At 50.1% G+C, this 25596-nt stretch overlaps 7 protein-coding genes across 7 annotated transcripts; 3 read left to right on the forward strand and 4 right to left on the reverse strand.

Moving 5' to 3' along the window:
• Nucleotides 1-1501: 1501 nt before the first annotated feature.
• ALT_6213 (NmrA family NAD(P)-binding protein) lies at nucleotides 1502-2625 on the reverse strand (the record flags this gene model as incomplete). Its single annotated transcript, XM_033555521.2, has 2 exons — nucleotides 1502-1916; nucleotides 1982-2625. The coding sequence occupies 2 exons, from the start codon at nucleotides 2623-2625 to the stop codon at nucleotides 1502-1504; spliced, it is 1059 nt and encodes a 352-aa protein (XP_033411412.1).
• A 3628-nt stretch (nucleotides 2626-6253) lies between these two features.
• Nucleotides 6254-8042, reverse strand: ALT_6214 (putative lysophospholipase; the record flags this gene model as incomplete). The annotated part of the gene is made up of 3 exons (XM_033555520.2): nucleotides 6254-6592; nucleotides 6649-7013; nucleotides 7064-8042. The coding sequence occupies 3 exons, from the start codon at nucleotides 8040-8042 to the stop codon at nucleotides 6254-6256; spliced, it is 1683 nt and encodes a 560-aa protein (XP_033411411.1).
• Nucleotides 8043-9230: 1188 nt separating this feature from the next.
• On the reverse strand, nucleotides 9231-10933 carry ALT_6215 (putative choline transport protein Ctr; the record flags this gene model as incomplete). Its single annotated transcript, XM_033555519.2, has 3 exons — nucleotides 9231-9373; nucleotides 9430-10367; nucleotides 10443-10933. 3 exons carry the CDS (start codon nucleotides 10931-10933, stop codon nucleotides 9231-9233), a joined length of 1572 nt encoding a protein of 523 aa, XP_033411410.1.
• Nucleotides 10934-16583: 5650 nt separating this feature from the next.
• Nucleotides 16584-18179, forward strand: ALT_6216 (DUF1996 domain-containing protein; the record flags this gene model as incomplete). Its single annotated transcript, XM_033555518.2, has 3 exons — nucleotides 16584-16761; nucleotides 16819-16975; nucleotides 17033-18179. The coding sequence occupies 3 exons, from the start codon at nucleotides 16584-16586 to the stop codon at nucleotides 18177-18179; spliced, it is 1482 nt and encodes a 493-aa protein (XP_033411409.1).
• Nucleotides 18180-18978: 799 nt separating this feature from the next.
• ALT_6217 (uncharacterized protein) lies at nucleotides 18979-19572 on the forward strand (the record flags this gene model as incomplete). Its single annotated transcript, XM_089600036.1, has 1 exon — nucleotides 18979-19572. The coding sequence occupies one exon, from the start codon at nucleotides 18979-18981 to the stop codon at nucleotides 19570-19572; it is 594 nt and encodes a 197-aa protein (XP_089455498.1).
• Nucleotides 19573-20006: 434 nt separating this feature from the next.
• Nucleotides 20007-22121, reverse strand: ALT_6218 (LCCL domain-containing protein; the record flags this gene model as incomplete). Its single annotated transcript, XM_033555516.2, has 2 exons — nucleotides 20007-21597; nucleotides 21652-22121. 2 exons carry the CDS (start codon nucleotides 22119-22121, stop codon nucleotides 20007-20009), a joined length of 2061 nt encoding a protein of 686 aa, XP_033411407.2.
• A 1207-nt stretch (nucleotides 22122-23328) lies between these two features.
• Nucleotides 23329-25272, forward strand: ALT_6219 (putative aromatic amino acid aminotransferase; the record flags this gene model as incomplete). The annotated part of the gene is made up of 3 exons (XM_033555515.2): nucleotides 23329-23473; nucleotides 23538-24120; nucleotides 24213-25272. 3 exons carry the CDS (start codon nucleotides 23329-23331, stop codon nucleotides 25270-25272), a joined length of 1788 nt encoding a protein of 595 aa, XP_033411406.2.
• Between the last annotated feature and the right edge of the window lie 324 nt (nucleotides 25273-25596).

The raw sequence follows: 25596 nt of genomic DNA on the forward strand, positions 1-25596 counted from the left end.
AGAAGAATGTGAGGAATGTTACGTTATCGATCTCATACCGGTACCTCTCTAGAATATACCTGTATCTCTCTCTTTTCTAGTCTCTCAAGTTTGAGTACCAAGGATATCATGATTCAGCTGAGCATTGACATAATGCCCTGGTACACGTCACATCTGCACGACAATCGGTCTGCCTGAGATCCATCAGTGTAAATTTACTCTTCTTTGAGCGATAACAACCAAATTCGAAACCGTAGCACTCATCAGACTACACGGAATTACAAGACCCAAGGAAAGAAGAGATATCGTCTCAAACTCGCGCTGACCATTACCTCGGTCGAATTATCCAACAACCAACAGGAATCCCTTGTACAAACTCCTATAGTATCAAAACACCCGGTTTTTCATCCATGGATAGAGATTGAGAAGTATCAACATGACCCTGACTCAAGATTCTCATTACCAAACGCCACACGCCACACCACACGCAATGATCGACATTGGAAAAAGAAATGAGGGCAGGCAGGCTTCGGCTCAACTCCGTACCCGACTAGACTACCTTAGACTATCACCCATGAATCTTAGAGGGCGTTGCTTTTTCGCTTATCTTGACTACATTATATTGCCACTAGACTAAGCACCTTGGTTACTAGATCTAGATATTGCGGGGAAATGGGATGAGTTGTGGGCTGGTTCATCCTGAATTGGGACCGGGGTAAGTCTCCCGGTTATGGTACGTATTCTAGTGTTCCTGACGCGATGCACGGAGGATGAATTTGAAGTTTAAATTGAAGTGAAAGATTCAGCCGTGAGCTATGCTATCTGAGGCCAAAGTGAGAATAAGTCAAGGTTGACTGAGAAAAGAGTACAGTTTAACTAAAGAGCCACAACAGCCACCAAGATGAGATTTTGGTTACCAAACTCCAGAGGGGAATATAGTACTTAATAAAAGGACAAGAACTTTTTGTGGCAGGTCGTAACCGCAGCGATACCTGCGGTCAACTTTTCATGAGTCGGTCATAGCGCAGAGAAAGAACATTAAATAGAGAAAGAGAGTTCGTGACATCCATTTTCATCCAAGCACAAGGTCAGCAGTGAGCAGGGCTTTTAGTCTGCTTGGCAGCTGTGTGCGTGGTTCCTTCATGTATGAGAGTCTCCAAGAAAGTTAGATGAAACCCGTTCGCCAGCAATGCGGTTGGAAATTAATTGATTTGTGAGAGCGGATAAAAGGCGATGATGATGATGATGATTAAGAGGAGGTGAGACGGAGAGAGAGATAAGGACGGGGCACAGCATCGTTAGTGGCGCATAGACAATGCAACCTCCGTATCGAGCCAATCGGGTCTCATTCAGCGACTGGACGCAACGGCCTCGGGGTATATTTTTTTTCTTATCAGCTGATGACAGGGGTGCGTTCTCAACAGGCACCCCGACGGTGTTCCACAACTCGCCAACGATTTTCCAGTGCAACAATGAGTGCACGCTTGGAAAATTGGAGCGATGATTCAAGTTGTGCTTTGTATCACAACATCCAGTCCAGCCCGTTGGCTTCCTCTTCTACCGGGAACACTTCTCGCGCATATTCCTCCATGTCTCTCCAGCCCTCCCACAGCTGCCGAGCCTCGTCGGTGACTCGAAGTGAGACGACCCCTCCGGGGCCCTGCATCATTCCCGCCCCGGCGCCTTTACCATTGGCAGGCCCCAGCCCCTTGGGCGAACCGGCCGCAGGACGGGAGAACTCGGGCTGAGGAAAATAAGGCGCGTTGCACTGCCCAAAGACCACCTCGATGGCTTCCAGCTGTTCCCGGTATCCGGCAGGAATGTTGACTTTGATTTCAACCTTGGGGACATGCACGTAACGACATGGACGGTTCAAGGCGCGCGAGAAAGCTGCGCACACCTGGTTGGGGGATAGGGTCTCGAATGTAAGGGCGATCCTGTGCGACAGAGAACCATCAGCAACTCTCTCCCATGGCCGGGGTATTTCTCTCGGGTAACCTACCGATGACCGTGCCACTTCTTGGGCCCGTCCTTGAAAATCTGAAGCAGCGCGGGCCCCACGTCATGTTCGGCGTCTAACCAAGGCAATGGAGTGTCCGGGTCGAATGGCGCATGCCATTCAAAGCTCCCGTCCGGCATGAGCTCCATCTGGAAGAGAGGGTAGGGTAGACTTGTGAAGTTGTTGTTGTAAATTCCTGCATACACAAACGTCGCAGGCAGTCCAAGTTGTCGGATGTAGTTCTCGACGGTGAACTTGGGAGCCCATAGGGGTACGGGAGGCCACGGGCCATGAACCGAATGATCTGGCATACTGCTGTAGATGTAATGTTGGATGGTCCCTGCCCGTTTCGCAGCATCCGCCAGTGCTTTTCCAATCGCGACCTCGTCCCCCATTTGTGATGTTGTGTTGATGAACGCGAGGTTCGCGCCTTGGAACAGGGTGTCCATCAACGCGGTGTTGTTGAGCAGCGGTCCTTGGAAGAGTGTGACATTGGGAAGTCCTTGCAGCTCCTCTGCTATGATTCCCTTGAGGGAATGGATCTGAGCTCGAACATTGTGACCGACGGCAGAAGCGACGCGGATGAGGGAGGCAGCCTGACGGCCCGTCGCATTCACGACGGCAATAGTTTTTCTTTGTTGTGTCATTCGGAGTGCTGATCTCTGAAACGGGACGGGCGACAGTCAGACGGAAGCGACGAGCTCTTCAACCCCGAGAACGATGTCGGCTGGAAGGAGATGGGCGGAAATAGAGGATGCGGGGTAGAAAGGGGCGGAAGGGGAAGCAAGCCGGAGGATCAGGCTGACCCAATAGAGTAACGGTGAGTCTGGAGATCGGAGACCGCAAAAGATGGTTTGGAGTAGGTCTGGAGCGGTTCTATAAGGAAGACAATGGCCCGTATGATCGTTCTGTGTATGAAGATTGACTCTAAGAGCCTTCAGTCAGTGTTTGAAAGAAAAGGAAATCCTCGACCCCAAAGGCGCCGCATCAAAACTAAGATGAGGGCAAGAAGGGAAAAAAAAGTCACGGTGGGGTAAATCGGCGGAGGAGGAGAGGGGGGCAGTAGTTGTATAACTAGTTGATAGTACCTTAGTAGTAGTACGGGCGATGTAGTAATGGGAATCAATTGATGCCCCTCAACGTGGTTCTCGCAACCATAAAATACTGCCGCAATCAGCTGAGCGAATTGTGCAATGAAATAAGAACATAGACAACTGTCGTATGCCGCTCCCAAGGTGGTCTTCTCCGTGCCCCCAAGGTAATGATTCTGGTGACGTTGAATCCGGCCGATGCTGACCAGCGCCCAAGCGATTAAGTATACTCCGTCGTTAAATCATATATCTACTCCAAAGAATAAAACCCATTAATACTGTAAAATAGAGCTAAGCAAATAATAAAGCGCGCAAATGGGTCACGCACTAGAATTGATAGGGGAAAAATCAGCACTCGCAAAAAGACTCCAGACCCCGTGAGCAAAGTAGAAAAATTTCAAAATAAAAAAAAAAAAAAATGACGCTGGCCGTGGATCCAGTGCAAAGCGCCTGTCGGTTCCGAGATTCGCAGCCCACTTTTCTGATGGACTGATGCAATATAAATGTTCTTGTCCTTATTCTTTGTTCTCGAGTAGAAAAGAGATCTTTGGGTGTAAGTATAGGGGGTTTCTGGCTGCAGAAAATGCAGAAATTATTGTTGTAACACACACTGGGCTTATATACTCTGCGACGTGTATTGAAATCTGCGAGGAACCGATGCTATCCATCTACAGAATGGGTCAATACTTGAGAGTCTCAGACCTTCCCACTAAGAATAATACTAGAGGCACTAGTCACTGGTCTGGATTGGGATCGTCTGGGGTTGCCAACAATTATCGACTGTTACTAGTAGAAACTTCGGATGAGAGAGAAGGAATCACAGAGAATCATCGTCGTTGTCTCTCATTCAGTGTCATAGAGTGTCGCGGTTTGTCACCATTGCCTCCGATTCAGGTCCGAACCACTGAAACTATCGAGTAATAGGATTTGACTTCGGGCAGCACCTTATTCACTCCGTCTGTCTACTGGACTATCTATCTGTGTTCTGACAAGCTCGCACTTGCCTACAGGTAGCCCCTGATTGAGAAACGTGGGCTGGTAGAGTACCCGCTATGTTGATTTTCGTACCAAAGAGTTGCTACGACGAGCACCTTACCTATCATTCAAGTAAAAGAATCCACATGGTCCGATTGATCAATGAATCTGGACCCAAGACGGAATGGCACCGGCGACAACGCACCGGATGGCAGGTGGGCAGCAGGACTAGACAGGAAATTCGAGTCGATGGTGCATGATCGCAATAACCGCGCTTTGAGGGCAGAATTCACCAGAATCTTCACTACTAGGTACCGACAAGTCTGAGATGCTGGCTGGAATCAAGGCAGTGGTGGCACGTTGGGCCATACACGTTCTTTTAATTTACGTAACTCGGGATGCACTGCGATGCTCAGGGATGCTGGCAGAGACATTGCCGATGCAACTTTGAAATTTGGAGTTTGGAGTAGGTATCCATAAATAATATCATATCACTGCTAGGAAAGACTTGCCATAAAAAAACAATAGGTCTTTCGACGCTGGCATTATTCATGCGCCAGGAATATATGCTTATAATGTGCATATTTTTGATGGTTGTCTGTATTTTGCTGTAGGGTGATCGACCTGCTGGCCAATCAGCATTCAAGGACTTTCCTATGACGACGGGAGTCATTGCAGGTTGCTCGACTTCAACCTCATTGAATTGATATGTGCTAGATAATCTATGTAGAATCTTTGGTTTTCTTACCTCCTAATAGCAAGCCAGCATCAAGCTGCAACGTGGGTTCCAAGTATGGACCCTTGTCATATGCATACTCCATCGCTAGCCAGGCTCACTTTGTACCTGGGTCCTGGTGCTAATCAACAATTGCGCCAAGAGCTTCTTCCTTCTAACTCTTATGTCTCAAGAGCCTGAATAATATCGAACATCATCCAACAAGGACCAGCAGAATCCTCCTTCCAGAGCACGTTTGTTTCAAGACCCATCCGGCGTCCATCCTGAGCCTGCCGGGATAAGCGGACAGCCAATCTTGGGCTGGAATTACCCACGAGGTCACTGTTGCACTTTGCACGGCATCGACTATTGATCCATCAATCGCCGGTATTTGATACTCTGGTGAAGCATCAAACAACTACAGGTGTCTATTCTAGCGGATATTCAACCCACAATTAGCATAAAAATCCTAACGTTAGTTAATCGTCATGGCTCATGGTCAAGTGACAAGTCCAGAGCCTACAGCAGTCGTTCCGGCTCCTTTCCGGACTCCGGATCGAAGCTGATTGTTCCTCTTCATTGCTGCCGACGGTGTCTCTCAATGCTGGCACCTTCCACCTGGAACAAACAACTTCATCCTCATCCCATACAGCAATGACACAATCTTCATCAATTCTGGCTGCTCATCTCGTCATTGACAATTGTCGCATCCTCGAATTCACCATTGCCCATCCAAATCGCACCACGAAGAAATCAATCAATCAATTAATCACGAAATCACCTCAGGTAATATCATTATCAGCGCCGATAGGTAACATCGTAGAACGGGCTAGTTCGCATCTAGAAAACTCGTAATCAACCACATGACACGCTCGATCACCGGTTCTCGAGGTACTCCCACTAGTTCCGTCTCTACTGGCCGGGCTGGAAAGTGTAAATCGAACTATCTTCCTGATGGTGCATAACTGCATTTCCCGGATGCGGGGTAAGGTACTCCCCGGACAACAAGGAGCTAGCCGCTAGACTGAGTAGACTGTAGTGTAAACTGTAAACTGTAACTGTGTCTGGACTGTTAGGGTAGGCTCTCGAGATAGGTACGAGGATCGAAGAGAGTTACTCCGTAGAAATGAAAAGGTTGCAGCTTGCAGAGTGAGAACGCAATCTTATCAATTTGCCTCTGGCTAGGGCGATCAGGCTTATCGCCTGGGGATGACTATCTCCGCGGATCTTAGTCACGTTTTTATATTGCTTTATAAATCCTTGGAGGGTCGACTCTGCCTGAAACACTACACCTCTGGACAGGTACGGGCTGGAAGGACCATTGCACTAAACTGTTATAATAAGTTCACTAAATCCTATAGTTTAGTATCGTTAGACGTCTATAAGTCGTTAAGCTGGATAAAGGAGCAGTCATGCCCCTAATCTAGAACCAGACGAACAGGTCAAGTGACTGACCACGCTATTTCTATTGCGGAGAAGAAATGGTCTAGAAGATCACGGAGCAGACCCAAACAGCATACGACTCGGGATCTCTCGTCGTCCCAGAAGCGACTCGTCCTCTTCCTCCATCTCGCGGTCGCTTACTTCCCTCGGTCCAATACCGGCTAGACCCCAAACGGCGGGCCTGCGCCGTGCAAGGAGTTCCGCCGCTTGTCGTTCATCAGAATGCAGATGCGCGCCTGACTTGCGCAGCAAGAGGACATGCTCTGATAGCCCGGCATTGGCGGCGAGGAACAGCGGTGTACGCCCGTTGCGGTTTCGAATATGCACTGACCCTCCCTGCAGCAGAAGGAAGCGGAGGATCTCGACGGACGGAGAGGTTGCGGCAAGATGCTGCGATTTACACGTTAGCTCATTCTCTGAAGACCCAGGGATAGACAGATGCGTACGATTGGGGTGTTTCCGGAATAATCTGCGTCGTTCAAGATCCAGTGATGCTCGATCTTGAAGATCTCCTGAACGCGTTCGAAATCTCCCTGCGCGATCGCGTATCCCAGCATGGTGAGCGTTTGCACCCGCTCCGGAAGCGCACCGTCAGGGTGGCGGAACATCGGCTGCGACACTTCAGTCAACTCCCCGCGAAGCGAGACCGACATGGCCTTGGCCACAGACTGGGGTGTGGAACTCGGAAGAGCCAGAAGGTAGGACATCTTGGTCAGAGCGGCTTCTGTCGTCATATCGAGACCTGCAACGACGCCTGCGCGGGAAAGACTCATTCCCGGCGCATAGACGGGGCTCACGCTGCCGGTCAGGCCTGGTTGTGGTCAGCATCGTTCGTAGCAAATTCCCTGCACGAGAGCTTACATTGAGTGACGTTAACAATCACGATCCCTCTCTTGATCGCATCGGCGAGGACTTTAGTCATGGCATTGTCTTGGCCGTGCGGTGCGTTTCCCGCGCCAAAGGTCTCCAGTACTAATCCTCGGAGTCCTTCAAGCTTCAGGACGGCGTCCACCATCTCCGGCTTGATGCCAGGGAAGATGCGAAGACACGCCACGTGCGTGGTATCCAGATTTGTCTGAATGCTGAAGTGCTCGATATTCTTTGGCCGGTTGACAAGTTCCCAGTTGACATTGGTGCGCATCGACGTCGTCACCGCCAGCGGCGGGCAGTTGGGCGAGTCGAATGCCGCAAAGTCACTGGCCGCCACCTTACACGACCGGTTGCCCCTGAAGAGCTTGTTGTTGAAATACAGACACACCTCCGGGATCACGAAGTGGCCCGCCACAACCAAAGAACCCAGGAGGTTATCCGTAGCGTCATTCTGTAGCTCCAGCATCGGAGCCTGTGCTCCCGTAAGAACGACCGTCTTGCCGAGGTTCTGGAGCATGAAGCTCAGCGCGGAGCACGTATATGCTAAGCTGTCGGTGCCGTGCAGCACGACAAAGGCATCGAAGAGTGTGTAGTTCCGCTCGATCGTCCGTGCGATCTCGGTCCAACCCTTGGCGTCGATGGAGCTGCTATCCAGTAACTCCTCGAACTCAAACACTGTATATCTCACCCGGCGGCCGTACAACGTCTGCGGCGTTCGTAGACTCGGATGAGGTCTGATCTCTCCCGCTGCATTGACCACAACGTCCATCATCGCGGAGGAGGAGCCATCGTTGAAAGTAGGCACGCGGGCCAGGCACTGTTCCTGGAATCCTCGAGCTGGCACAAACCCTGACGGCGACTGTTTCATGCAAATCGTCCCTCCGGTCATGATAATCAAGACTCTGGACTCGGGGACCGAGTCCGCTTGCTCCTCGAGCAGCTCGGGAATGGTTGCCTCTGCGGCCGTCATTTTGTCAGACAAGCCCACTTGATGCGTCAAAGGATAATCGCAGTCTCCAAAGTATTCTACATGCAAGTTCGCCTTCAGAACTTGTCTTAGTGACTCTTGATGATTGCTCACGTCACACAAGCGGGACGCTGATTGCGGGGTGACGGTATTTGAATCCAGGCACAAAGTTCATTCAAGTCATAAGCTTACGAGAGAGAAGAACTCATCCAGCCTTGGATCAGTTCTAGAAGCGCTCTCATTCAGATCATTCTGGGGAGAATTGGAGTTACTCCAACCAACGGCTGTCCTATTACGTACAGCAGAAGTCTCAAGGTTTCGGTCGTTGGCCGTGAATAACCAGCGCAATGAGAGATTTTTTTCGTGTGGTACGGCGTAACTTTTAACATGCGCCCCACTGTACGGAAATCAATTGTCAACAATTCCACAGCCCTCAAAATGGAATATTGTTCGCAATGAGACTCATTCTTTTCATGCTGATTTCAGAAAAAATCAGAAAAGACACTATGCGCCATTAGATAGGGATATTTTGGCTTCTAAATGTTGTACGGGTAGGAAGCTCACCAGTTGGCTGTGGGCATGGAAATTTAGTTAATTTCTACCACCACAATCCTATCAAGACATCCAGAACTTCAAGCAGTGTAACTCACGCTGACGAAAGATATACCAATACAGCTATTAAGCTGAAAGAATTCCCCTGCCGCATCTCACAACTCATACCAACCCTTCATTAGCACCTACGTCGTCTTAGAGCTAAGGCGTGGTCACGTCGAGTAGTGACTGTTCCATCTGATAAGGATACAACCTCAGGCTATTAATTGACCAGAACAGGAATAGTTATCGGTCACAAGGTCGCTGGAGTTCATTCTGCTCCTCTCCTACGTCTCTTTTCTTCTTCAGCGACCCGTACAGGCTACAGCGTTGTAGGCCTCCTTCCATTCGATAGAGAGTTGGTCCTTGTTACGAGAACGGTCAGCTCACGGGGGGCATTGCTTTGGGATTACGCAGATGAACTCCTCATTCTGGACTCGTGCAGTCTATTGATTCTCTATGTAACACGGTAGGGTATCGTCTATATACATTGATCCATGACTTGCTCGAGCTCCGGGCTCACTGGCACAGTCGAATTCTGCCTCAAGAAACAAGCATAAACGCTATCAAGAAATGACAAGCCCTCTTTCAACCTCATACTTAATGCTCTGTTTCCGTTTCAGATGCCGCTGCATCCTCCAAACAGCTTTGGCTGCCTCTGAAAGACCGTCTGCCTCGAGCGAACCAATCGATCAGGACAATGACGACGACGACACCATACACTGCAGAAACATAGTTCATATCTGTCGAGGATGTTAGCAAAGGGCTTTACGGTTGAGTAACGTAAGAGAACACTTACTCCCTGTTGTGACTGGCATGGTCGCCGGGAATGAGTACATGACCAGGCAGAAAACAGTCCAAGCTATGGTGACAATGTTGGCCGCGAGGCCCCATTTACCCAGCCAAAATGGTCCACGCTTGATGTTATTGCGACCACGATACCAGAGGCAGAGAATGGGGCACGAGTACGAGAGATACAGCAGTGTGATGCATGCTGTCACCATGCTGTTGAACGCAGTAGACGATCCTAGATAAAGCAGACCCAATGCGGCAACGATGAAACAGCTCACAGTGTGTGCCATCAGTGGCACGTCCAGAGTCTTGTTGACGTGAGCAAGCCACTTGTGGCCTGGCAACCCGCAGTCGCGTGCAAACGCCCAGGCAAGACGGGATTGCCATGTATGACAGGCAATTAGACATCCCATGCCTGTGACCAGCAGCAAGGTCTCAAGGACAATAGCGCCTGCCTTGTTCTGGAGAGCCTGGTAGTAAAGCTCCAGAATGGGGACTCCGGTTGCCGTGCTCAACAGTTTGCTCAGGTCGTTGAGTCCAAAGAACATGGCGATGCAATACGTCCAGGAAGTGACGAAGCCGATCACTACTGTGGCCATGATCGCAATCGGGATGTTCTTCTCGGGGTGAGGTACCTCCTCCGCTAAGTGCGTTGCGGAGTCCAAGCAGGCGAAGATCCAGTTCGGGTTGATCAGGCCAACGATAAACGCAATGCCGTCCTGCTTCCATCCTGTGGAATTGACAAAGTGACCAAAGACGTATGATGCACTGGGATGGGTCTTGGCACAAGCAGGGACTGTGACCAAGATCACCAGAAAGGAGATCAATGAGATGTACAGGGTGGCCTTCGCTACCAAAGGCAGCGATTTTCCGAAGCAGTTGAACAGGTAGCAGAAGAAGTTGATAATCTCATAAGCCACAACCACATGCCATGGCTCAACCGTACTGAACTGGAGTGTCAGCCCGACGCGCAAGATGCCATTTCGGCAGAGAAGAGGGACGATGGATTATCAAGCATACAATTCAGGATGACCAAGCTGCCACATGCCGACACCAGCAGACCCAAGACTCAGAGCAACACTGGCACAGGCGAAAATAGCCCCAGCATAGCCAAACCAGCCTGTGACATAGGACGCAAACCGAGCGTACTTTTTGGGTGCCAGTTCATTAGCCCAGAAGTATTGGCCTCCAGCATTTGGCATGGCACTGGCGAGCTCAGAAAGTGATGAGGCAACACACATCGAAATGAAAGTGATCCACAGCAGACCGTAAACGATGAGGACTGTGCCGCCGGAGTTGATACCAGTGACCAAGGACGCCGAGATACCAAACCATGAATTGGACATACAAAACGCAATACCAATGAGAGATATCACGCCAAAATTGCGCTGCAGGTCCTGTGAGTAGCCCATCTCAGCAAGTCGAATCGCGTCGGCATCGTCGCATCCAGACGAGGTGTCGCTAGACCCCGGCTTGACGCTCGGTTTCTTCTCTAGATCAAGGTTGCTCATTGTTGCAAGCGAAGGTCAGCAAAGACAATGGAGGACGGATAGCACTCGAGTCGAATGAGGAATTCCAGGCCGAGCTGCTGGGGTATCCGCGTGGGGCGTCGATAGGAAGCCTTGAATGGGGCGACCGAAATCACTGTCGCATAAGGGGTTGTTGCGTATCGTCGTACAAGCCTTCGACTTGGGAGGGACAAGGTGGCCGCTGCGGGATAGCTTAATGTTATTGCTGCTATGGGCGTCGACACTGCTGGCCGGAGACGCAAATAGGACTGAACCGGTGTCGCAGGCGGACACGAATATCGAGATGGCGATACAGGGTACAACGATACAAGATACCAGACGGGAACAAGGTTACGAAACCGATATTGCCAATTGTCTGTCTGATTGACTTATCAACAAGCCGGAAAGTGTTGACCAGAACGAACTGCTAGACAAGCCTTGTGTCACAGGCGATCAAGGCAGCAAAGGATGAGCCTGCACTGCAGTGCTAAAGTGGAAAGGTATGCGGAGAAGAGGGGCGAGGTAAAGAGGGGGTAAAAGAAGCAAGGGGAGGATTGGGAAGAGAGATGAGAATGGGATTGAGGGATGAAGGTGAGTTTATAAGCAGTGAAAGACTTTTGCTGATATTCTCATGCTCATGCTCACTGGTAGATAGTGCTCGCACTGCTCATTTCCGTTTGGAGTACAGTGCCCACTTCCCCACTGCTGAGCGTTTGATTGTTTGATCCTAAATAACTGCATACAGCTGTCCAGGGACAGTTTCCTAATGCAAACTATGTCATAGTCTTGAGAAATCTTTGAATTGATGAACCGAGAGGACCGCTGCATTCTCATTTGTCCTTTGTTAGTAGAAGCCAATAGAGGAAACGGAGACGAAGCCTAGCGGATCTCTTGCCTGGTTTCCGATAGGATATCCCTTGGGGCAACTGAGAGGGCGACTCTGATTGCATATGTCTGGTTACCACGATCGTTGGCTGATCCTTAAGATTTTTACTCCAGATGTGGCGCTTCTCTCCACTGCTGCGTGTGGCTCCACTGCAAAATTTTTTGACTGGTTACGGGATGACATAATCGCACTTGCAATGTCTTTCTATCGCCAATAAGGGATCCGTGGACTGCTAGTGAAGTATTGGTGCCAACTTACTGTCTCTCGATTGTGTGTGCGAGGACGTCATTTCCGCCCATGTATGCTGGTATTCGGGAGTTGTGATCCGCCACGAGATTCGGCTCGGCCTTGAGCAGATTGCTCGCTCGGGCCGACACAATCCTCACGAGTCACGGCACTGGTGCGCTTTTCACAAGATGATATGGACATGACCCTTGCCAGCAATTACAATTGCATTCTGAGACCAGTAGACTGAAAATGCTCATATTGATCAGCGTCTCACGTTGTATGCTGTGTTAAAGAAACACGGAGGCATTAATGTTTTGTCGGCTATAGTTCCGAGCTTTCTCCAGCCTCCCGCGGCGCCAACATGCACGCTTTGCAGTTTTCAGACTGGTGTCTGCGGATCTCACCGCAGCCCAGGTCTCTGATTTGTACGTTCCGAGGCGATGACGGCATTGTACAAAACATTGACTAAGTAGTGCCGTTCCCCGAGCAGCTTATGAATGTTTCTTCATGCATCTCGATACGAGTGGTCAATACCTGCGGACTCACTCCTAGATGGCTTCCCTCCAATTACGCTGAGCAAGATACCGACTTCCTGACTCCATAGTGCTCGCTGTTATTCTGGCATTGCTTGTCTTCAGTTCCAAGGTGGACCTTGTGGTGAATTGATCCCATGGCTTGTAATCTCGTGACAGAATACCTAGACAGGGGAGGTTACGGAATCTCCCCGCAGGCTAGCAGACTAACACAGCAGGCAACGATCCATGCCAAGGCAGGCAATAGTTACCTTGACTAAGGCAAAGCCTACAGCGAAGTCTGCAGATCTCAGATCTTAGAGACTTCGCGTTCGCAGACTGTTCGACCAGCTTTACCATGTTCGACTGAAACAGTTGTAGGCTGTGACCACAGAGCAGGAAGAATGCCATCGACTCTGCTCTAGAAACAGCAGGGCGGCGCATGCAAGGATTCATTATTCTTGCACAACAATATCGTATGAAACGTAGTCACGTCAAACAATAGCATCCCGGGTACTCCCGAGAATACGGAGATGCCTGTTTCATTCGTGGTTGCAGCTGCTCGTTGTGGGATGAACTGGGACAACATTACTATTTTGGGATAGTGCTCCCCGAACGGAGACGGGGCCGCTAATCGCTATATGGCCATGTTTCCCTGTAACGAAAGACAAAATTGTTTGAACAGGAGGGTCTTCGACGACTGGGCTTTTCTGGGACAGTGTGCTGAGGAGAGAATCTCCATTTGGTGAGATCGAGGATGTAAGGAGTGCGGCAGGTCCCAGCCCCTCATCAGTGGCCTGATCAGTCACGTCGGTCAACTTTCATAAAGTAACTTACTTTTTTCTTGGCTAAACGGAAACTATAGAAAAAGACGGTATCGGTGTCCAAGAGGCCAACACGCGTGGAGGCTACTGAGCAGGATTGGTCGACAAACGAGAGGAGGTTGATGACCCTAAGGACAGCAGCACAGTATACCAAAATCTTTCATGCTGGACAAGGATCTGCCAGCATAGAGCCAGTGCGAAGCGTTACAGCAGCGTTTGGGGCTGAAACCCTCCAGACCTTGGTCTGACTTTATGAGCGCAACGCGAAACGAAGAAAGATTCAAACGCTGTGTCAGGGCTTGGCTGATATAAATAGGATGTAGTGATCATGGGGCTTTAGGGGGAAGGACTTGACCGGAGTTGCGAGCCCAAGGATTTGTAAACAGCGAAGCATATTTAAATCATGGAGAAGGGTACGATCAGTATAGTGAAACAGCTTGTGGCAAGACATCTTATGGTAACATGCCACCAGCGGGAAGTGGCAAGAATAAATATAGCTGCATCATAGGTAAAGCACACTGCTCATCCACTGCTATGGGGGGATAAGATTTCACTGACTCACACCCAGATCAGGATTGACTCGAGTGCTTGTCTATATCAAGCTTCGTCAGCGAGATGGAGGCTGTTTTGTGTATATCAAGATATGGTGCAATTGGTCCACCGTTCGCGATGTGGCTTTCTGGAATAACTGAGACATGCATCGCGATCGATGAGATCTCAAAGGCGACATCGATTTTGAACTTCCTGGAAGCCGAGCACTATGGAGACGTATAGCAGAATCAACAATAATAACTTATGTCTCCTTCCATACAAGAGAGCCCGCCAACTGGGCAAGCGCCCCATCAATCCGCACTGATGTCACTGTGTTTCAGACTTGAGTCTAACAAACTCTCAGAAGCCAGAGCAAAATAGACGCAAGGAAATCAGGAAAAAAAGGGAGATGAGCGCAAATATGAAACCGCTAAAAACCGCCGCCAAGCATCAATCTGCGTGAACAATATCCAATCACCAGTCATATTCTCTGTTGCCTCCCACTAGTCAGGAACAAAGGAATCATCTTACGATCTGCGCCACGAGTACCTGGAGTTGTTCCTTTGCTACTTTGGCATGGGACATGATGATCAGAGCATCTACAGATCAAGAAATTAATGGCTCCATCAACGTTGAGAATCTGATCCTCAAATGGCGGGTAGTATCAACGATCTTCAGGGGCATGCAAGTCTGCAACTTCAACAAACAAGAATTCTGAATTCTGAATCATGAATCATGAAGAACAGCACACACTATTTAATCAAGGTGGAGATCGCTTAAGACGCCGTCGGGGGCGCAGCGCCTCTAGTGTCTATTAATCTACTCGGTAGTGTGTTGATTATCTCGCTAAGAGAGCATCTGCTGGTGTCTTGAAACGCCTACCAATAACGCCGCATGTGTATCAGTTTTGAATCATCCTCCTAATTTTATTCTGTTTGATCATCTCGAGTTTATCAGTCAATTTTCATTGATAAAGACCCGCTGAACACGATCTTCACATCAATTTTAACGCTCAGAAATAGTTTTCCAGCCAACCCAACCCCCTCCCCGAGCCCCTCGATCCCGTTTCCCAAACCCCCGCGGCTCGATAGCGCCCCATTGTTGGGAACGCGTCGGCGATAGTCTGCGTCGTCAGTTATTGGTATTGTTGAGCAGCTTGGAGTCTTGGTCAGTGGATGTCATGATACGGCGTCTTCCTATCATATCGTGGGCTTGACTCTGGTGTGGGTGATTGTCGCTCTGGTCAAACACCAAAGGCCTATTGGGCTCCTAGCAGTCCCAGGCCAAGCACGACCACGTATTGTCTTCAAACTTTTTGCTCAAGGAGAAGACAAGAAACAAGGGGGTGATTTGAGAAGAATAATAATAGTAGTAAAGAGTGCACACGGGACAGGTGAAAGGATTCCTGGTAAAAAGTCTTCGCGTAATGATCTGGCGATGCCGCTCATTAATATCTGGAGATTGGATTTGGATATCGCCAGCGACTACAAATTATTACTGCTACCGCTAAAAAAGCTCAGACCCAAGACTCACAATCGTTTCCATAGAGCTAATTGAATTAGGCTCTTAGACAGTTCATTTGAACTCCATACGTCTTCTCCTTTATTCGTAGTTGGCTTTATTTAACAGAAAGGATGCTACATACTTCATAGACCCTGGTTTCATTTCCCTTCTTCTGCGTCTTCTTCTACCTTGACCTGCGACCATCCCTTGTGCTCCCCCTTCGCTCATTATTTTATTCATTCATTCTTAGACGCTCTGGTCGTCTTTTCCACTCTTTTGACTACTTCTCTTCGGATTTCAGTCCTTCTCTATCGCAGCGTTGCTTCTCCCACTTCCCATCGTTCGTTTCACACGCCTCTGGTGAGCGGCTGGTCTGAGAGCACAACTGAGCTTTTCGGAATTTAAACCAAGCAACTTTCTCCATAAAGGGCTTTTGAAAGGTCCTGCATTCCAGTCTCATTCGTCCACATTACATCGAATCGACTATCCGGTTTTCCGTCCGTCAAGAATTCAATACAACAAACACAAGTCCAATAAGAACAGCCCCTCGACAGAAGGGTATGTACCTTTTTCCATTTGCTCTACCTTCCTTGTCCCCTTTCTTTCAAGCTGGCCAATGCTCTTTGATCATGCTTTCTCTTTCTCTATACTGTCCTGGTACGCCTCGTGGGGCTGTGATGGAACGAAGAATGTGACGGTCCACCCTCGCTGCAAGGGACATTCCACTTCCAGAGATGAACCACTTGGGTTGAAACGATTTTCAAGCTCTTCCCTTGTACCGTGGGGCATGTTCCTGACTAGATCTTGGTCAGTGCGCTGTGCCTTGAATGTGCAATGTGCAAGTTATGCCATTGTTATTGTTATTGTTGTTGTTGACGTTGATGTCTGGCCTTGGACTGCCTGGTATTTACTATCTCCAGCCAGCTGCTGCGCGTAGTCGGATATACTACCTGCACCTCATGTACCCCCGACTTCCACGGCATCAACAACGCGAACGGTCTCTTTTTGAGCCTTTCATTCCTTTCTTCCGCTCTTTTGCTTGAATTTCTGTGTCTGGCTCATACTCACTGCTCCTGGTGACGCTTCTAGCCGACCATTTCGCTCATTACAATACGACGTCAGATCCGCTCATTTACAATTGAAACCACAGTCTAGAAACGACGACTATTATGGCTCGAATGATGAGGCTGCATGTCGGCCTCGTGACCGGTTTACTGGCCTTGTCCGGTCTCACTGACGCCTTCTGGCGTCTTCCCTGCCGTGGACGGACTGGTCTTGCCAGAATTGACCCTCTCATGGATCCTGGCAAGCCTTCGTCCCACGTGCATGCAGTTCATGGTTCTGGCGGTTAGTGGGATGGTCTTTATACGCGCTCGATTTTGTATAGATGCTCATATTTGATAGGCTTTTCTATGTCGGCTAGCGGGGCTGACCTGAAAGCGTCCAGCTGTACCTCGTGCGCCGTCACTCAGGACAAGTCCGCGTACTGGATTCCAGCGCTCTACTTTATGCATGAGAATGGCGATGCTGAAATCGTCAATCAGGTTGGAGGCATGCTCGCGTAAGTGTGGTCTCCAAGTTAAAACGCAGGCACTAGCTGACGATGCGCCGACAACAGTTATTACCTGCTTTACGGAGAGAACGTGACCGCGTTCCCGGACAACTTCCGCATGATTGCTGGCGACACATACCTGCGCGACTTTCCCTGGCCGATCCCTGACCCTCCCAAGTCGGAATGGACAGGCAAGCAAGCATCGCAGGAGGCTCTTCGGCAGAAGGCGATCGGTTTCAACTGTCTAAACTACGCTCTAGATCCCGAACCTTCGCTTGGCCGCCATTTCCTTCCCAACAAGACGTATCTGGACGAACACTGCACCGACGGTGTCCGGTTCGAGTTGATGTTCCCTTCGTGCTGGAACGGCAAGGATGTCGACTCGGATGATCACAAGTCACACGTGGCCTATCCCTCGCTGGTTATGGACGGGACATGTCCCGAGGGCTTCGAGACACGTCTCGTTTCTCTCTTCTACGAGAGCATCTGGGATACATATGCGTTCAAGGACAAGGAAGGCTACTTCGTTATCGCCAACGGCGACCCTACAGGATACGGTTATCATGGCGATTTCATGCAGGGCTGGGAATCGGGGGTCCTGCAGCAGGCAGTGGAGCAGTGCACCAATCCTTCGGGTGAGGTTGAGGACTGTGCTGTTTTCAATATTCAAAGCGAGGACCAGCAACAACAGTGCACATTCGATATGCCCCCCGCCTTGAAGCACGAAAAGGTGACCTTGACTAGCGGCGGTCTTCCCAACCACCTCGCAGTCCAGTGGGGGCCCGCCTATGCCAGCGATGTTTCCGCTTCCGTCAGCTCCGTGGTGTCCAGCGCGCTCAGTGCAGCCACTCACGCGGTTGCCTCGGCCTCTGCGGAATTGTCGCTCCATGTCAGCGCATTTGGGAACAACCTGCAAATCAGCAAGCCGACCTCGACCTGGACACCGACTCCAACCACGTCCTATGTTGAGAGTGCCGTCACTCAAGCGGTTGTGTATGTCGAGCAGGAGATTATCGTCTGGGTTGACGGCCAGAAAAACATCCTTGGGACCGGTACTGGTAGCCTAGAGACGTTGTCAACCACCACACGCACCACCACCCGTGTCGTCTCGACTGTTGTCACTGTTCCCACGGACACGCCAGTGAAGAGAGAAGAGCATGTTCACCACGTCCACAAGCGTCATGGCCACGGCCACCTTCACCAAAGGAGCTAGGCGCCTTCTATCTTCTACTTAGGATACCCTGTTCTTGTTGCCTGATGTTTCAGCTCTGCAAGAACATCTGACTCAAGTCCGTATTGGGCTGTCTTGGGATGCTGACTAACGTCAGATTATGTTTCTCGCGTCTTGATTTTCAGGATATCCCCCCTTTTTTTTTTTTATCAAACTTCCTGTTGTCAATTTTCTTCACTTTTTCTGTACATTTTGCAACCTACCGCTTTGTCCCTGAGGGAGGAGGCTGGACAGCGTCATGTTCATTCGCTCGATGAGCTGATAAGTCCTGTTGGATATATGAATTGAATCAAGACTGGAGAAATCCGGTATTTCCCTTCGGCCTGGGGGGCTTTTAAAAATAGTACTATTATGGTTTTCTTACTGGATCATTTGAGCATCATGACAAGCTGACTGTAGTGAGACACCCGGCCACCCCGTCACCCAACCACAAACCTGTGTCGGGCAGTCTTGGCCGTCGATCAATCCTGCAACACCAACGCTCCAATCAACGCGTCGAACGTGTGTGGCTTCGACAGCCTGCTTCAACTGCCGTCACAGCCCTGGCACTGCATGTCTAAGACATTTTTTGCCTTGCTAAGCTCGTAAGGATGTACTCGTCCTCTCAGCCCTGAGCGACTGAGCCGAATATAGCTCGGTACTACTCTGCGTTACTACTCTGGTACCTTCAACGAAAACAAAAACAACCTATATATAAAAGACAACATCCCCTCATAATCACTCCCTCACAATCACACCAATCCACTCGTTAATCCAGTAAAGAAACCCAAACACCACCAAAATGACCACAACCATCCTCTCCCTCCTCTTCGCAGCCGCAGCAGCTGTTTCGGCCTCAACCCTCCCATCCCCAACCCCAACCCAAACACCAACAACCCTAGCAACAACAACAGCAGCCCCCATGACCACACCCGCAGCCTCAACCCCAACCTGCGGCCCCGGCTCCACCCTCATCCACACAACAGACTGCACAATGGGCACCCCCGTCTCCTACTGCTACAGCGCGCCGCCCCCGATCTCCTGCTCCGCGGGCTTCTTCCCAGGCGTCTACCACCCAGGCCACTGCATCGAGGCCTCGACGTGCTACCCCGTGGACGCGAGCTGGATTACAACCAAGTGCTCGAATGGCGGGATCCCGTGGTCGACGTCGACGCTGTATGAGGGTGTGCTTGCCGGTGAGACGACTAGCACGACGATTAGTAGTGAGTTGTCCCTACGCAACCCCTGGCTCCTCTTGCGGGTCCAGGATGACGAAGAGGGAAGGCTAATGGTGAATGATAGTTGTGTCATGCTCCTGCGCCAGAGATCAATGGTACAGTATGACCTTGCTGCCTGGGCATTCGACTGTGGATACCTTCTGCATGCCGTCGAGTAACTGTCCTGCTGGGATGAGCACTGCGACCTCCACCGACGAGTATTGCGTTACTTCGCCGGCGGCGTGTGCGAGCGAGGGGATCCCTACGACGACGGCGAGCTGCCAGTGTGAGCAGCCGGGTCAGACTGCGGTTTATCCGACCGAGGTGGGAGCTGCTGCGACAGGTTGTGCTTGAAAAAGTAAACTACGGAGTAAATGGATAGATGTATGACGAAAATATTGCTACTAGACTGTTTGAGAAGGATGCGGGGATAGACCGAAATCAACTGAGATACAAACGCGGGACAAAGAATTTATGATCTTGTCAACGAATATCAGCCGAACAGAACCTAATATCCAATCATTTCATCATGATCTAATCATTTGGACCATCTAACCGAGTCTTTGTCGTCGAATCATAACCAAGGTACGATATATAAGGGTATCTATCACATCTAAGCCTTCGGGGGCGCTGGTGGGAGCCACGACCCGTCTTCAAGCCAAACCCCTGCTGGTCCGTACTTGCCCGCTTCAGCTCCTCGAAGGAAGGCGAAGCGGAAGAAGAGATCCTCGGGTTTGTCGTCATCCTTCACATCGGTGACAGCGACGCCGGCGTCCGGGTCACTTTCAATGGTAGGACCGTGGAACAGTTCGAGGCCGTTATGTCCATGTCGGTGCCAGGTGAATTCTCCGCGCTTATCCTCGTCCAAGTACCCTCGCCAGCGTTCCACGTCATTGACCAGAACACTGATTCCATCGACATCAAGCTGAGCCATGCGTTCTCTCTCCCATAGCTCGAAAGTAATATTACCATTGCCACGATACTCATGGGAGCCCGCATCAGGAAGCGAAATCATGACAGACGCATCGGTGATGTTGGGGTATGTTGCCCCCCACCAACCCTTGGCTCCGTCAAACCCCGGTAGTTCTCCTAAGGCTGCCGGTGTCTCAATTATGGATGCGAAGCCCCAGCGCGCCACACCGTTGATGAATAGCCCGAGTAGCAGTCCTTGATAGATCAACGACGGTCGCGTGGGAATTCCCGTTCCCGGCATCAGCAGGATGGCAAGAATGTAATGGTGAATCCGAAGGCGAAGCCCTGGTAGTGGAAGCAAAATCAAAAGAATGAGACCCATGGTGCAGTACACCTTGAGATAATGCGGCATCAAGCCACCCTGGCGGATTTGCCAGGCTTGGCTGAGGATAACTATGACAACGGTCGGAATCACCAGAGCCAACGCCAATTTCGCTCCCGGCTGCCGCTGAATATCGTGAGGGGTCAGACGTTCTAGCGGAATCAGTCTCGCAAAAGTGTAATTGTTCAAGGCGCCGATGAACGCGGGCGGCAGGTATAAGAACGCCTTGGTCAACTGGAACTTGGGCTGCGAAAGCGGCGTCAGGAGAGGACGCGCGCAATACTTGTACAGCACGTAGACTACGAACGATGCCGGTAATAATCGCGCAAGTAAAGTGGACACAAGGTCAGTGAACTGGGGCATTGAGGGCGGATCAGACACCAATCCCACTTGACAAAAGAGCATGGAAAAGGTGCTGAAGAACAGGACCGGCGGCGACGTCGAGAAGAGCCACAGAAGTGCGAGGGCGGCAATGGTTATGCCCAGAAGAGTCCATCTCGGATCTGGAGGGCAAGTAGCTTGGGACGAAGCCAGGTCGACGAAGCTGAAGGCCTTTGGGAAAGTCGACGAAAAGCCCACGGACTGAATCCCATTCTGTTTCGAAGCGGGGAATGAGTGTGCCGCTCCCTCTAGCTTCACAACACCGCAGCCGCCAACTGCGTTCGTGATGAACCCAGCATGGATAGCGGCCTGGCACACGAAACTGTCGGCTCGGTACACACCGGGCTCGGACGAATCTGGTTGTGGTCCTCCGACGACTAGTCCTCGGTAGCTGTAAGTCTGGTTGCCAACGGTGTGAGGTTGCAACAATTTGACATCGTGACAGTTTGCCGGGCAACGGAAAGCAATGGTTGAGGCAGAAAAGGGACGGCAGTCGTTCCCGTTGAGACCGCATCCATTTCCATACTCCCTGATAGGTTGTCAGAACAGGCTCTTAAACACAAATCAAGCAAGGAAGCCTTACCAAAGAGTCGTCGAACACGAAAGGGTTTGCGGTCGTCCATATCCCTCGATGTAGCCAGCCGAACGAGAGTGAAGCAGAACAAGGGTCCAAGGAGTAAACCAAGCAATATATAGGAGTACAAGTAAAGAGATCTTGTGTTTCCGCTTAGGGAACAATCGGTTCAGGCACCGGACCGGAAGCTCTTGGATTTGTGGAAATAGCGGTTTGAGCAGCAGCGAATGTGGAGGATTCGGACCCTTCACCCAATTCGCAGTAGCGCGTCCAACTTTTCGAATAGGCAGAGGTACCCAGCCCCAGCGAAATGACTTGGAGGATTCCCGTAACCAGACGGGGACATAACTGGGGCCGGCCTCTTCATCTCGAGGGAGCAAACAGTCGTCGGAAGTATCGGGATCGGTCGCACGATTCTCAGAGTCGAGAACTGGTGTGATATAGACTCGAGAACCGTCCTCCGGACCTTCACCAATCATTGTGAGATGGCTCTATAACACAAATATCAAGCCAGCGACAGATATCAAGACTGGGAGACGGCGGAAAGACAAGGCTAATCGATCTAAGTCGATAAGATGGCCGGAGTGGGGTCAATAGGACTAGTAGTAGAATGAATGAATTTCACAGCCAGTGAAAGAACACTACTCATTCTCTTGTGGAATAGAAAGGCATGTCCTCCAACGTTACAGATGATAATGAGGGTATATTGGGTTATTCCAAAGGATAGAACGATAGAAAGGTGAGAGTTGGACAAGATGGGGATGTCATTGTTCGACTGAAGATCGACAGCAACCTTGGTCATCAGCTGTCACCTGCCTTGAGATGGGCCTATCACACTGGATTATCTAAGCTCGTGGCGCGAAGACATTTCCATGGAGGTGGCAAAGAGAGATATTCGGATAGGATCAGGATGAAGTAGTAGGCTAATAGCATTTACTAGCATTCGCTGCTGAAGAAGAATAAAGTAGCTCTCTACTCCGTACAGGAGGACTAGGACTATAGTTAAACAGATCGGCTTATGCAAACAGGTTGAGTGGTACTGTGACTATCAACATATGAAAAATGTGGAGCTTTGAATTTCCCCAGATCTGCATCATTCTTAGCACAATGCAGTTGTAATATAATTGCAGACCATTGCCGCACATCAACACTGGTTAGATATGCCAAGTAGACCCTAACATCTACTCCGTAGTGGTTGATATAATGCTGTCAGGCTTGTTTGACCGTTATCACCCCACGTTCTTACGGGGATTTACCATTGCGCAATTCAACAACGGTCATCATATCTGACTTTGGGACGACTGTTCATTCAGATTGAGCGTTGAGTGTGGACACTCTTTCGACTGAACCTATTTTGCTCCTCTGGCTAATAATTACTGAATTAGCAATCGTCCACGAGTCATTCATAGATACTCCGTAGGATTTGCCGAGGCCAAGAGGCAGGGGGGCCAGCAACGGCGCCCCCGGATGGCCCACTATCTAACCGTTGAAGCTGCTTATCAATCATGACATTTCTGATGATTCTCCCGTGGTTGACTAGTAGGAGATAACGGGCAGGATCCATGGTTCCTTTATAAGGCTGCCCTGATTCTTCTTATCCCCTGGCTGACATGGCGCTTGTCCTTCTTTCCCCCCATCCACCATTTCCTCTTTCAAATTGCTGTGAAAGGGCTTAATTTGCTCACGATGGCTCGGTTGAAGCAAATGGAGCTCTCTGCTCCGTTGGACTTGTCGCATCACTTCTCCTCTACTACCGTTCGGCGTGAGTCGAGTAATCTCAAGAGATTATACAAGTACTATGTGATCCCAGGCATGGGAAACCTCTCTGGCGGTATGCAGGGCGAGCTTTTTCTAATAGTATCGTTTAATCAATGCATTTCACTCATTTCCTCCAGGCATGCCTCACGCTTCGTATTTCCCGTATGACACACTAGAAGCTGCCGTTGCGCATCCTCAGCGTTTCGACCCTAACCCGGACAATGGCAAATCGGCGCCGGAGAAGGATACAGAATCACCAACCCGCGTAGTTGTCCCCAAAGAGAGCAAAACGGTCGATTTGGAAAAGAAAATCGACATCACCACTGCCCTGCAGTACGGCACGGCTCAGGGATTGCCTCCTATGGCATCATTCGTTCGGAATTTCACAAGGGAGCATCTTCACCCCAATGTGCCGTATGCGGGAGGTCCAGAAACTCTGCTCAGCTGCGGTGCGACCGACGGATTCAACAAAGTTATTGAAACTTTCACAAACACCTGGAATCCAGATAGGGACCCGATTCAACAGCGCGAGGGCATCCTCTGCGAGGAGTTTGTTTACATGAATGCCATACAAACAGCTCGGCCTCGTGGCCTCAACATAGCCGCGGTCACTATGGATGCCCAAGGTATACTGGCATACGGCAAAGGTGGTCTGGCCGATGTTCTCGTAAACTGGGATTACCGCAAAGGACGTCGTCCTCATTTGTTGTATACCATCACGTAAGTTCAACAGTCAAGTTCGTTATTGGCTGTCGCAATACTTGGTGCACGTCATGCAGCTAACGATCCCGCCCTTTCTCGCGCGGCTGCAGGATTGGTCAAAATCCCACGGGAGGCACAATGTCAATCCATCGGAGGAAAGAGATCTACGGCCTATGCCAGCGGTACGACATTATCATTGTCGAGGACGATCCGTATTGGAATTTGCAGTATCCATCTGCCCAAAGAATGGCGGCTCGTTACCGTAACACACCCATTGACGAGTCACTTACCACGCAAAATTATAATGCTCATGGAAATTCGTCCGGATACCCGTTTTTGGACTCTCTTGTACCATCGTTTATGTCTCTAGACACAGATGGACGAGTCATCCGATTGGACACATTTTCGAAGACCATTGCGCCAGGTTGCCGCTTGGGTTGGATTACTGCACAGCCTGCCGTCATCGAGAGGATCACCCGTCTTACTGAGACTTCGACACAATTCCCATCCGGTTTTGTCCAGGCCATGGTGGCGGGGATGATCCTAGGTCAACAATATGATGAAGATGTCAAAGGTCCCAAAAGCAAAAGTAGATCAGGCTGGAAGATGGATGGCTGGGTTCGCTGGCTTGAGGGTCTTCGAGGGTCATACGAGCGGCGCATGCAGGCCATGTGCATCAGTCTTGAAGAAGGCAAATATTTCATCAAAGGCGATGGGTCGGAGCCTTCTGAGTCGAGCGAGGAAAGTGGCTGGGAGGTGATTGACAAAGTTCGAATGTATGACTTCACTTGGCCCATGGGGGGTATGTTTGTCTGGATCAAGGTACTCTTCAATACCCATCCTCTGTATGACAAATATTCGCTTGAAACGCTGTCCAAGGCATTGTGGGTGCACATGACACAGGAGCCATTTTTGTGTCTTATAGTTCCGGGCGACTTGTTTGCGCCCTCACAGAAGGCCTTGGACGAAGCCTGGCAGTACTTCCGATTATGTTTTGCCCCGATGCCTGAAAAGGATGTGGCGGTGATTACCCGCAGACTGGTGGAGGGTTTTCGCGCATTCTGGCAAAGGAAGGATCTGGATGGCTTGGATGGTACTGAGGAATTATCGCAGAAGTTCAGGAATTTGCAGGTAGAAGGCGTGGGAAATATGATGGGAGTTGGTTGTTGATTGTGCATGACAGCATCAAGATGAATTGGTTAGCGATTCATTATCAGTCAAGATCCCTCTAGGGAGATATTCTCCTTCACAAAAGCGTGATCGAGTCATCCTTGAGAATAATGGATATTAGCATGTTGCACATGTAGTTTCTTACCTCTACACCAAAAATATATGTTCGCAGAGTGAATGGAATGCCAAAGCAACCGTGAACCGGCCACCACCATCCCCCTGAAATGAGCATCGTTGATTTGAAAACACATAATATGCACTGAAGTCAGAATACTAACACTGTCTGCATAATGCCACTGAGCAATCATCCATAATTGCTTGAAC

This window comes from Aspergillus lentulus (genome assembly GCF_001445615.1).
Source record: "Aspergillus lentulus DNA, contig: Alt12, strain: IFM 54703, whole genome shotgun sequence".
NCBI lineage: Eukaryota > Fungi > Ascomycota > Eurotiomycetes > Eurotiales > Aspergillaceae > Aspergillus > Aspergillus lentulus.